General features: G+C 38.5%; 2 protein-coding genes across 2 annotated transcripts in view; both read left to right on the top strand.

Moving 5' to 3' along the window:
- The window catches only part of LOC107677458 (phosphatidylinositide phosphatase SAC1-B), a 15,652-nt gene extending 7,419 nt beyond the window's left edge, over positions 1-8,233 (top strand). The window contains exons 5-20 of the mRNA XM_016472368.1: positions 650-799; positions 1,185-1,244; positions 1,326-1,359; positions 1,616-1,717; positions 1,793-1,878; positions 1,986-2,072; positions 2,209-2,277; positions 2,366-2,445; positions 2,984-3,082; positions 3,181-3,319; positions 3,618-3,687; positions 3,792-3,864; positions 3,941-4,034; positions 4,110-4,202; positions 4,398-4,455; positions 6,593-8,233. Coding sequence (XP_016327854.1) covers positions 650-799; positions 1,185-1,244; positions 1,326-1,359; positions 1,616-1,717; positions 1,793-1,878; positions 1,986-2,072; positions 2,209-2,277; positions 2,366-2,445; positions 2,984-3,082; positions 3,181-3,319; positions 3,618-3,687; positions 3,792-3,864; positions 3,941-4,034; positions 4,110-4,202; positions 4,398-4,455; positions 6,593-6,729 — 1,431 coding nt within the window. The 3' untranslated portion in view covers positions 6,730-8,233. The remainder of the gene's footprint in view (positions 1-649; positions 800-1,184; positions 1,245-1,325; positions 1,360-1,615; positions 1,718-1,792; positions 1,879-1,985; positions 2,073-2,208; positions 2,278-2,365; positions 2,446-2,983; positions 3,083-3,180; positions 3,320-3,617; positions 3,688-3,791; positions 3,865-3,940; positions 4,035-4,109; positions 4,203-4,397; positions 4,456-6,592) is intronic.
- A 3,591-nt stretch (positions 8,234-11,824) lies between these two features.
- LOC107677453 (zinc finger and SCAN domain-containing protein 2-like) overlaps positions 11,825-12,711 on the top strand; it is a 7,114-nt gene continuing 6,227 nt past the window's right edge. The window contains exon 1 of the mRNA XM_016472359.1: positions 11,825-11,896. Coding sequence (XP_016327845.1) covers positions 11,825-11,896 — 72 coding nt within the window. The remainder of the gene's footprint in view (positions 11,897-12,711) is intronic.

Raw genomic sequence — 12,711 nt, 5'->3', positions numbered from 1 at the left:
TTTAAAATATTGGGTACAGAAACCAAAAGAGTATGTATAATGTTAGTTGGTTAACTTTATTTATCACACAGATACAGTAAAACCTAAATTTACTCAGACACCTTCAACATTTCTCCCATTATCCACCCACGAAAAAAAAAAATCTAAAATTATATCTGGTCTCTGAATAAATTTTGGTTTGACTGTATATCCTTCGGTTATTTTCACACTTAATTATGCTCATTAATTGAATATGGTGCTTATCACATGCTGTGTGGTATCGGGGCATTTTAACGAGTATGAGTATCGGTATCGGTGCATCCCTAATAATAATGATAATAATACTTTTTATATTTTCTTTAGCTTCATCTGCAAATATTCACATAACATTTTATTATATATATATATATATATATATATTAATAATGTATATATTGTGATATATATCAGTATTGACTGTAATTGTAAGTTTTACTATTAGTTATAATGCCTATATTGCTCAGCCCTACCTCAGCCCATTTCCCCATTGTCCTGTCATTTCTTTACTTTTGTGCCATAAAAATGGAAAAGGCCCCAAATAAAAGAATAATTAAAACAATAACCCTAGTCTTATTTCTGTTCAAATCATCTGTTGCCGCAGTCTTATTCAATGGCTGTTTTCTTCTCACAGATGCAAGACAACAAGACGTTTCTGTCTATGATCAGCAATGTACTCAACACAGACGGTTTCTACTTCTGCACGGACTATGACCTGACCCACACCCAGCAGCGCCTGTCCAACACCAGCCCGGACTTCCAGGAGATGAGCCTGCTGGAGAGGGTGAGCAGAGTGATGATGATGATGGCAGAAGAGAGACAGAGCTGTTTGAAGTTTCAGTGGCAGAGAGAGAATGCTCATTGTCTAAAACTACATCCCTCATTTATAAAACTGTCTCATTGTAAGCTAGATTGCACAGTTCTTGTTTTACCTGCTGACACGCTGTGATTACCCTCACATTTTGTTTTTATGTTTTCAAAGAGAGAGTTTGTGCTCTGCATTTGTGTCTGGCTTTTGACACAGTTTGTAATTTTGCAGTTTTCAGTGTTCAGTGCATTCAAACCTCTTGAGTACATTTGGTTACACTGTTCATGTATTAGACCCTTCAAAACAACAATAACTTCTAAGAGGATTCCTGTACATTGGTCTTCATCATTTCTCCACACAGGCAGACCAGAGATTCATGTGGAATGGAAACCTTTTAAGAGAAATAATCGCACAACCTGAGGTATAAAAAATATACTTAATTCATAAAACATTAAACGTATGAGGAAATCGCATATACTAATTCACTGATTCCCCTTTTCAGCTCCATAAATTTGCATTTCCTGTCATCCACGGATGTATCCTTTGAGAGATGTCATGTTGTTCATAGATAAGTTGCTCACTTTATTTTGCCTTGAATGTCCAGAGGAAGCAAATTATGAAGTGTATGCTGCTCCTCTTAAAGATCACAGTATGTAGCTGGTCACGATTAGTTAATAATATGGTCCGTAATCGAATTATACATTTGTACTGTAAATTGCTTTGGATGAAATTGAAGAAATAAGTAGTAGTTGGCAAATGTGTGTGATATTGTGGCTTAACCCATTGCTTCAGTTATTGTGATGAAGCCGTGCTGCATCAATGGGAAGGTGTTTGAGTGGATCCTCATCTCTAGACGGAGCTGTTTCAGAGCTGGGGTCCGGTATTATGTCAGAGGTGAGATTCAAGCGTATATACATATTCACACAGTGGTCTTTGCTGCAGATATTACAGTTTTCCCCTGCGCCTCAGGCATTGACTCTGAAGGACATGCTGCTAACTTCGTTGAGACAGAACAGATAGTCCAGTACAATAATGCCCAGGCGTCCTTTGTGCAGGTTGGTGGAAACTACTGTTGGCCTCTATTACAAGAATATTTGTTTTTGACCTCCCAGAATTCACCTCAGAGATTTAATTTGTGCTCTTTCACTCTCCTCTTGCACAGACTCGAGGCTCCATGCCCTTTTTCTGGTCTCAAAGACCCAACCTGAAGTACAAGCCCAAGCCACAGATAAGCACTGACACCAATCATGTAAGACCACTTATGCTGCTACAGCAACTTTTTTTAGTTGTTAGTTTTTTTTTTTAATTTCAACTATCCGAGGTTGAGAAACGTCTGTCTGTCTGTCTATCTATCTATCTATCTATCTATCTATCTATCCTTGCAGATGGATGGTTTCAGGAGGCATTTTGAGTCGCAGGTTCTCATTTACGGCAAACAAGTGATTCTAAATTTGGTGAGTGAACTCTTTCAATCCACTTGTGTAGCAAATTGTAGTTGATTGTGATTGGTCACATAGTTTAAAATAATTGCTTTATCTGCAGGTGAATCAGAAAGGATCTGAATTGCCCCTTGAACAGGCCTTCGCCAAAATGGTCAACGGCATGGAGAACGGACTCATCAAGTATTTCAGCAGTTTCTTTTAATGCCTACAAATGCATTTTTAGTGGTGCTTGCTAAGGCAACTACTTTTGCTCATACTAGGAATATACTTTGAACAAACCCTTAAGACTAAGTATTGAAGTACGTCACATAACTCATCCTACACTGTTTGTGCTACAGACATGATTAATGCCTCAAACCATGCAGCTTGTTGAGGAGAAGTGTGCTGTTACTTTCTAAGTGATCAGACTTTAGACGTGTGGGCTTTACTTTCATCAAGGCATTTAATTGATCTAAAAAGTAAAAGCAGTAATATTGTGAAATACTACAATTTAAAATAACTGTTTTCTATTTGAATATATTTTAAAATGTAATTTATTCCTGTGGTATCAAAGCTTTATTACTCCAGTCTTCAGTGTTACATGATCCTTCAGAAATCATTCAGATATGCTGATTTGTCGCTCAAAAAACATTTATTATTATTATCAATGTTGAAAACACTTGTGTTTCTATCTGCTACTTGTATATCACTGTTTAGTGACGCTTGCATCTGTTTTAAGGTACATAGCATTTGACTTTCACAAAGAATGCAGTAAGATGAGATGGCATCGCCTCCAGATTCTCGTTGATGCTGTTTCTGACATGCAAGAGGAGTTTGGGTTTGTACTCATTTCTGTACCTTTTTATAGGAAAGACTGTGGTCTGTGATGTTGTCACTGATTCACTTTGATCTGGTTCTTGAACGCTGATTCTGCAGGTACTTCATGGTGAGCTCAGACGGGAAGGTGACGTCCGAGCAGTCTGGAGCATTCCGCAGTAACTGTATGGACTGTCTGGACCGCACTAACGTTATTCAGAGCCTGCTGGCCAGACGCTCCCTACAGAGTCAGCTACAGGTGACGCCACATCACAAACAGCATGTCTGACGCATCCTAACTAGGTGTGATGCAATTGAGGACACTTACGCACTCGAGAAAGCTGACTGTCTGTAATTTTGTGGCTTTGTGCAGGATTTTTCAGTCAGTTGGGGCCACTTTCTTGAAACTTGATGAATCATGTCTGTTTAGGAAGTGTAAAAACGCGGTCATGATTGATGACAGACATATAGAAATCAGCGATATGGATAAAAAATGTGGTTAAATATTGATTTGTCATCATGTGTACCTCCTCACCTTGAGCTGTATGTCATTTCAGAGGATGGGTGTCCTCCACGTAGGCCAGAAAATTGAGGAGCAGGCTGATTTTGAGAAGATTTATAAGAACGGTGTGTTTATTTTGCTAGAAATTCCCTTAGTAGACACAAGTCTCTTGTTAGCGACTGAAAATAAAGCAAGAAACCTCATTATTTTCCTTTTCTTTTTCTCGTAGCGTGGGCAGACAATGCCAATGCTTGTGCTAAACAGTACGCAGGAACTGGAGCCCTGAAAACCGACTTCACCAGGTATTCATCCCAGACTCCTTTCAGAATATGCACAGTTGTGTGCGTCTACCATTGTAACCTTCACCTTTGACCTCAGAACCGGGAAGAGGACTCACTGGGGCTTGGTAATGGATGGCTGGAACTCAATGATCCGTTACTACAAGAACAATTTCTCAGATGGGTTCAGACAAGTGCGTATGAATTCTTTGTCTTTTTGTCTTTCAATCAGACTGTGGCGAATTTTAAGTAGTTGACTTTGCCCACAGGACTCCATTGATCTCTTCCTTGGAAACTATACAGTGGATGAAACTGAAAGCTTGACGCCTCTGCATGTGCAGAAGGACTGGAAGTTCCTCTTGGTCAGTGATTTTCCCATACTGCCTGTAGTGAGAGAGAATTTGAATTAAAAGAGGTCATTGCTATGACGAATAAAAAAGAGAAACATGTACTCCAAGCTGCTTCATGCAGTCCTCGCATTTATAATTCAACACCACCAGCTGCTGGTCATTCCCTGCTTATTTTATATTCATGTGTCTCTGTAATTCCTTCTGCAGCTTCCTGTTATTATGGTGGTGGCCTTCTCCATGTGCATCATCTGTCTCCTAATGGCTGGTAAGGTCTGACATTATAACACAATGTGAAATAAAGCAATAGCGTCAATGTCATGACACATTTTTGTCCAAATCTATAGACTTTAGTCAGGTTAGATGCCATATTGAGTTTAATGCAGATGAAACCAGGCTGTGAGGGATAGACTTGGCACAATGGCACACACTGCTTACTGAAGGTTTTTTCGGAATAATGTTTTATCAGCTGAACAATCGGTATGTTGTTAAACAATAGTACAATCCATTGAATGCACTGTACTTCTATCCCTCACAGCCGTATATATATATATATATAAAAAAGTAATTTACACTTGAATACACCTCTTTTATGATGTTTTTAATTTCTGAATTACAGTTCATTTTGATTCAAATGTCCTGATATCATAAATAAGAAATGTAAAATGTTTCCTAGAAACATTTGTGAACAAAACTGCTTATTAATTTTTGAAAAAATAATATAATCAAAGTCATGTGATGCGACTAAGAAGGTCATGTGGTGCAAACAGCATGTGAAAACATGCAAGAAATAAAAAACATAAAACAGGAAGATAGAATTATATCACTCAGAGCCCTGCAGATTCTCATGACTGTGTCTAAGTCAAGGAGTCTCTCAAAATATTAGACATACTTTATCAATGCAAGGTTAATTCAGGTTGTCAAATGTCATGTGGTGCAACTCCCCAAAAACGTGATATTTCTGAATTAATAAGATTTGTTGAAAAAAATCTTAATATATATTATGTGCGCTCACATGTATTGAATGTGTAAAGAAAATGTTAATTTTAAAGGTCCCATATTGTCAAAACTGAAATTTCCTGGCTTTTTTCACGATTACTGAGGTCTAGGGGCTATTTAACTACCATATAAGTTTCAAAACAGTCAGTCCACAGTAAAATGCACACAGCCTGCTTAAAGTTCTAGCGAGATGGTTTTTGGTACTTATACCGCAAATATATATTCTTAAGGACATCAAAACCTAAAATAAAACTCCAGTAAGGTGTACAATATGGGACCTTTAATAATATTACTTAATATTACACCACATGATTTAAAGGGTTAGTTCACCCAAAAATGAAAATTAGGCTGTGTTTTACTCATCCCAGAGCCATCCTAGGTGTATATGACTTTCTTCTTTCAGACGAATCCAGTCGGAGTTATATTAAAAATTGTGTTTGATCTTTCAAGCTCTATCATTGCAGTCAGTGGGTGTTGCATTGCTTCAGTCCAAAAGAAGTTAAATAAAAAGCGCCCATGCATAAAAAAAGTGTCTCACACGGCTCGGGGGGGTGAACAAAGGCCTCCTGTAGCGAATCGATGCGTTTTTGTAAGAAAAATATCCATATTCAAAACGTAATAATCACTTTAATGTAGCTTGCGCCAACAGTTGTACACTGGAAGCAGATACGGGCTGATGATGAATGAGTTCAGCGTTGCGCATGCGCCGGTGAGTCTCGTGAAAACCAACGTTTGTTTACAGGATCAAAGGAAGCAAAGTTTCCTTACTTTAGCAAAGGAAAACCAGTCTCCTCTTGGATTATATCGAAATCCTCCAACATTCTTCTTTACAAATCCTCGTTTTATACTTCTAATTCTTGACTGTTGTTTTGTTTTGATCTCTTTGCTGCGCTTCCGCGTGCGTCACTTCTGAGCGGCGCATGCGCAAAGCCGACCTCTTACGTCATTGAAAGACAGCTTGAAAGATCAAAGACAATTTTTTATAGAACTCCGACTAGATCCTCTTACGTCATTGAAAGACAGCTTGAAAGATCAAAGACAATTTTTTATAGAACTCCGACTGGATTCGTCTGAAAGAAGAAAGTCCTATACACCTAGGATGCCTCGGGGGTGGGTAAAACGCAGCCTAATTTTCATTTTTGGGTGAACTAACCCTTTAATGAGTCATTACAATTCAATTTGTCAAAAATTCCACTAGGAGCCAACATGAATACAAAGAGTACATCTTTAAAACATGTTTTAAACAAGATTTGTAAAATATTTTCCCTTTACTTTATTGTGGACACCACATTGACCCACGAGACAGACGATGATTTTAATAATTATAAGGTTCCATTACTGTTGCTGCTTTGGAAAATGTACATATTTAGTTTGTGAATAATGATGGATCTGGTACTGTCTGTCAGGTGACACTTGGACAGAGACCCTGGCGTACTTGTTGTTCTGGGGCATGGCCAGTGCTCTTACGGCCGCTGTCATCGTGGTCAACGGACGGGAGTTTGTTGACGCACCGAAACTGGTCCAAAAAGAGAAGATGGATTGAATATCGAGACCTCCTTCCTTCTGCTCTCTCAGTTTCCTCTTTATTTTCCTCCAATACTCTCCACACTGTCCTTAAACTTCTTCAGCAGAGCAAGTATCCTGTTTCCTGCTCCTATAGATGGAGCCTCTTTGTATTACCATATAATTTCACATCAGTTACTGTCTGCACTACAAATTTCCTTTGAATCATGGAACATGATGTCCAAGTTTGCATCAGTTTAGAATTACACATGGGTTGCACAACATCCCCAGCCTGTAAGTGCATGTGGACATTACATCGTACTTCAAAGGCTGCTGCGTTGTTACTGTTTGGCGATCGATCTAAATTGACCCAGTGTGAAATTAGAGATATTGTTTTGGCTCTAGAGCTCCTGCTTTATGATATTGGACACCAGACGTGTGCCCACTGGCCCGTTCTATGGGTTGACAGATCAATGAAGGTCTATTGTAATTAGATTGTTACACAAGGGAACATTACATGATGCATCGGTGGCTCAGTCCTTGGTTATTACCATATCTGTCCCAAAATCAGCCTTATGCCTCGGTTTTATTTTCAGTTGTTCTTTGTGGTGGCAGTTTGGGTTTTAATGTGGTTTACTTTTGTTCTGCCAGCATGGGTTTGTGTCTCTCATAAATGATAAAATTGGACAGCTGTGGAACGCACTGGGGGAGAGAGAGGTATTAAGCACCGTTTCTTTATGAGTTTACAGAAAAACATGAACTGCACTTTCCTGTGTAACCTCTTTATGTCTCTTCGAGGACCAATGAACACTAACAGATATGACAACCATAAAGTCGCTCTTTAATGGCTCTTTGACTGCACTTCTCTTCAGCGTTACCAACTCAGTGGCAGTTCATTAGACGGAAATAGACTTCTATCAGAATACCTGTTAAATTTCCTCACACTCTTAATTGAATTCACTTAAACTCTACTGACAATTCAGAAGGCATTCGCTTTTAACTAAATTCTTTCGACAAGTGGTTTCATGAGCGTCATATTGCAGAAAAAATGTCAGTTTTATTCATGTTCACTTGCATGATGGTGCATTTCAAAATGCCTTACCTTTAACCCACCAATTTCTTTTCATTTTGACAAATTTAGACTCATTTAGCAAGGTGTTTTGGGGATTGGGAGTGGACACTGATAAATTAATTACTTTCAGGTCAGATCTTCCTTTTGAACTCATTACTGCCTTTAGAACTGAATGCTCATCGGTTTGGTTTAATGGTGACAAAGAATGTAGATTTTGATGCCTTTATATGTGTGTTTTGTAGTCATCTGCAAATGATAATGCAAGCTGCAGTAACAGTCATATTGGACACGTCTCGACAGGAGATTGCAAATGAAAGCTTCGTCATATTCATATGGGCCGTATTTTAGCGATATTCTTGTGTGCAAAGATTAAGAGAATATGCAGTACAACTTGGAATTAAAATGGCTGGATGGAAACACAACACTGATGATTAAATCCTGTATGTTTGATGTTTACCTGTATAAATCTGATGGGAAAGTGCTTGCTTGCAGCAGGATGCACAATGGGAAGAAGGCAGACCAGTGGAGGCAGTGTTGTGCTCTGGCCAATGTTCTGCTGGGAAACCTTGGGTCCTGGCATTCATGTGGATGTTATTTTGACACATACCACCTACCTAAAGATTGTTGCAGATTGTCTTGGTGCCAGAAACCACAGGACACATGAACTCTTGTGGAGTCCATGCCTCGATGCATCAGAGCTGTTTTGGCAGCATGGGGGTGATCTATATTATACTAGGCAAGTGGGTTTAATGTTGTGGCTGCATGATCAGTGTATGTCCAGTCTTCAATCAGCCAGTGTTACACCATCCATGTAATAGCATAAATGCAATCACTGATATTAACTATGAATGTAACATTCCTTCCTGAGGGCATACAACAACAGAAGTGTATTAGATTAATTATATTATCGGTGGCCACTTTACAGAAGCTTTCTATCACGAGGTTCAGATGTTATCTCTTTTTAAAGCATTATCAACTAGCAAAGCATTAGGAAAAGTATGTTACAACGAATGCAAGTATCAGTACATGAGTTGGGGCTTTGGCTATGTCTCATTTTTATAATGTTATATTCACTTTAGTCATTTTAACTTCTCTCTGAATCCGTTTGCAAATGATTTACTTTTCGAAGGTCCATCCTGAATTCACAGCGCCTCCACGTGGTTATTTGCTGGATACAAAATATCATGTAAACAAAAATTTAAGGCTTTTTTTTTAGCACTCTAAAGACTTAAAATCACAGACAATATGAATTTAAAATTTAAAAATCTATAAATGATCAAACTAAGGAATAAAATACAAACAATCAGTCATTTTCTCCAAAGAGTAACTGATTTTAAAGACAACCTTTAAAGACAGACCTACTAATCTAATCGTTAATTGATAGTATGCTTTTGTAGAAGCAAAAGTCCGCATCATTTATTTATTTTTTTAAATAACAGTGTTTAACAGAAGAAACGGTAAATCGCACACGCGTTCCCTGTTGAAAAAACCAGCATATGCTGGTTAGGTATGTTTTGATGCTGGTTTAAGCTGGTCCTTTGCTGGTTTATGCTGGTCCTTTGCTGGTTTAAGCTGGTCCTTTGCTGGTTTAAGCTGGTCCTTTGCTGGTTTAAGCTGGTCCTTTGCTGGTTTAAGCTGGTCCTTTGCTGGTTTAAGCTGGTCCTTTGCTGGTTTAAGCTGGTCCTTTGCTGGTTTAAGCTGGTCCTTTGCTGGTTTAAGCTGGTCCTTTGCTGGTTTAAGCTGGTCCTTTGCTGGTTTAAGCTGGTCCTTTGCTGGTTTAAGCTGGTCCTTTGCTGGTTTAAGCTGGTCCTTTGCTGGTTTAAGCTGGTCCTTTGCTGGTTTAAGCTGGTCCTTTGCTGGTTTAAGCTGGTCCTTTGCTGGTTTAAGCTGGTCCTTTGCTGGTTTAAGCTGGTCCTTTGCTGGTTTAAGCTGGTCCTTTGCTGGTTTAAGCTGGTCCTTTGCTGGTTTAAGCTGGTCCTTTGCTGGTTTAAGCTGGTCCTTTGCTGGTTTAAGCTGGTCCTTTGCTGGTTTAAGCTGGTCCTTTGCTGGTTTAAGCTGGTCCTTTGCTGGTTTAAGCTGGTCCTTTGCTGGTTTAAGCTGGTCCTTTGCTGGTTTAAGCTGGTCCTTTGCTGGTTTAAGCTGGTCCTTTGCTGGTTTAAGCTGGTCCTTTGCTGGTTTAAGCTGGTCCTTTGCTGGTTTAAGCTGGTCCTTTGCTGGTTTAAGCTGGTCCTTTGCTGGTTTAAGCTGGTCCTTTGCTGGTTTAAGCTGGTCCTTTGCTGGTTTAAGCTGGTCCTTTGCTGGTTTATGCTGGTCCTTTGCTGGTTTAAGCTGGTCATTTGCTGGTTTACACTGGTCATTTGGTGGTTTATGCTGGTCCTTTGCTGGTTTAAACTGGTCATTTGCTGGTTTATGCTGGTCCTTTGCTGGTTTATGCTGGTCCTTTGCCAGCACATGACCAGCATAAACCAGCAAAGGACTAGCATAAACCAGCAAAGGACCAGCTTAAACCAGCATCCCAGCGTCAAAACATACCTAACCAGCATATGCTGTTTTTTTCAACAGGGTTGTAGAGTAAACAAACAAACAAACGACTGCTTCAACAATATACTGTCGCTTATGTCGTCCAGACGGGGCTTTTATTCTGAAAATCATCTTTCGTATTCAATATTTCCTGGTAAGTTTTCTTCATTTCATTCTGCGAATCTGAGCTGTAATTGTTTTGAAACACACGGAGCACAACAGAAAGCATATGTTAGGAATGACCGAAATCAGACACATAAAGACAGCAGATTTCTGTACACGAGATGAGCGCGAGTGTTTTAGTTTGGGGGTTTCGCTCGTCCCGTGATGTGGATGAGCTGCATTGATCTCTAGACATCATACATCTGATATAAGTTACTCTGTTTTAGGATTATTGATTTCTCCTCACTAAATCACTCAAGTAAGTTCATGTTGTTTATCAGATCAGTGAAGTGTTTGTATTGTATTGAGGGCAGTGTGTTAAACAGTCTGTCTGAAACAAAAGATGCTACAGTGCCAGCTACTTTAGCTTAACACTGATATAAACATGCCATGACAGTGATCATGCAGAACTCATATAATGGACAATTGTGCCTCTGATTTATTCTAAATGTGAATGCATGGCGTTATGAGAATATTCATGGACATAATTGTTGTATGTTAATTAGTGAATTTCCTCCAGTGTCAATAAATAGATCAAAATAACAAATATTCAGAAAGCTTTTTACTGTTTGAAAAAAAAATACTTTAAATTATTAAGTTACAAGCATCATTATGATTTTAAGCGTAAGTATCTGTTGTTTGTATTATTGTAGTATTGCATTTCAAATAAACGGGTGTTTTGTTCGTTTTAGGTGTAGTAAAGCATGGATGTGGATGTGGTGAGTTTCCGTTTGCCTGGGCATGGAGACACGGATATGTGTGTGTGTGTGTGTGTAATATGGATTTGACTTGAAGGTGCTATCAAACATTATTTTATCAAAAAAAGCAATGTTGACTCAATCAGTAGCATGAGTTTGGGCCAGGGGAGTGTTCAGGAAACCGGTTTGAAATCAATCATTATTTATGCAATTCCATAATATGGGAATGATGCAAAATTTCAAGTCTGCATAAATTGAAAATTCTATTTTTTAAATGCATGTTATTGACCTTATTGTGAATGATCCATCCATGTTTGTTTCCTTTTTTTTTTTTTTTTGACCTTGTCATTTTGAATCAAAACGTCCTAACTCAATTTTCCAGTGAAACAACAGGCTTCTCTCTGGTAGCCAGACTTCTCCAATCATTTAGTTCGCTTAACCTCTGCCCATTTATTACGAGCTGAAAGCTCATATTTAGATCTGCCTCCATCCACTCAACAACTGATTGATAGAACCAAGTCCCCACCCTACATTTTTCTTCTTTCTTCAATAATCAGTTCCGCTTTGATTTACGTCACAACACGAGATCTGTTGCTACTTCCTTTTCACTGCAACATTAAAAATTTGAAAATCATTCGCTGTTTTGGTTGTCAACAAATGCTCTCTCTATCCAGCAGGTGTCGATGTTGTTGCTGGCTGCTTGCTCTGCGTTTCTCAGGGACCAGTTTCTCCTGAACCCCTCATCAGAGCTACAGGTGAGGGGCATGTCATGCAATCTGAATTAAGTTAAATACATAAGTTACAGCATCATCAGAAGCAAACATATGTTATCTTCCGCATTGTTAGTGTTACTTTGGTCTGCCGTTTTTGTTTAGTGGATGAAATCTAATAAAATAGTGTCACAAACACCCTGAAGATATAACATTAATTTTCCCATTTGTTATTATTTGTGTCAGTGACTTCAGATTACCCCCTTCTAAAATCATGTAAAAAAATAAATAAACTTTAGTTGACCATAATGAACTGCACTGTGTAAAGGACCTTATGCATAAATGGAGAAAGTAAGACCAGCTTATTTGTACATTGTAGTTGTGCATTCCAAGCAAGTCTGGAATTCCATTCTTTCCCTCCATCCAAGGACACTCTCATTTCTGAAAGTAAAATGTCAAGATAGACCTTTGTTTGTTAACCTATTTCAGTACTATTTATTTCTTTTTGGTGTAATAGCCGCATTTATAGATTTCTGGGGTTATTCTAAAGCTAAAATGGTGTGTGTGTGTGTGTGTGTGTTTTGGACTTGGCTTAAAGTTGGGTCATTGTGAAGCTAAAATGTGTGTGCTTGTATATAATGACGTGTATTACAACGTTAACATGGTTTATGAAGACACTTTATGTGTCCTTGTAAACCAAATGGCTTAAAAATTATTAAAGGTTTTTTATTTTTTTTAATGCCAGAAGTTTGCTGTGAGGGTTATGTTTTGCAGTGGGGTTAGGGGATAGAAAATATATCATTAGCTTAGTCAGTATAAAAACCATTACCTATGGCAAGTCCCCCTAAACCACATATATA

The sequence above is a fragment of the Sinocyclocheilus anshuiensis genome, unplaced genomic scaffold (genome assembly GCF_001515605.1).
Source record: "Sinocyclocheilus anshuiensis isolate Anshui unplaced genomic scaffold, SAMN03320099.WGS_v1.1 scaffold804, whole genome shotgun sequence".
In the NCBI taxonomy this organism is placed as follows: Eukaryota; Metazoa; Chordata; class Actinopteri; order Cypriniformes; family Cyprinidae; genus Sinocyclocheilus; species Sinocyclocheilus anshuiensis.
The sequence above is the reverse complement of the archived record's forward strand: the minus strand, read 5'-3'. Positions and strand labels throughout refer to the sequence as shown.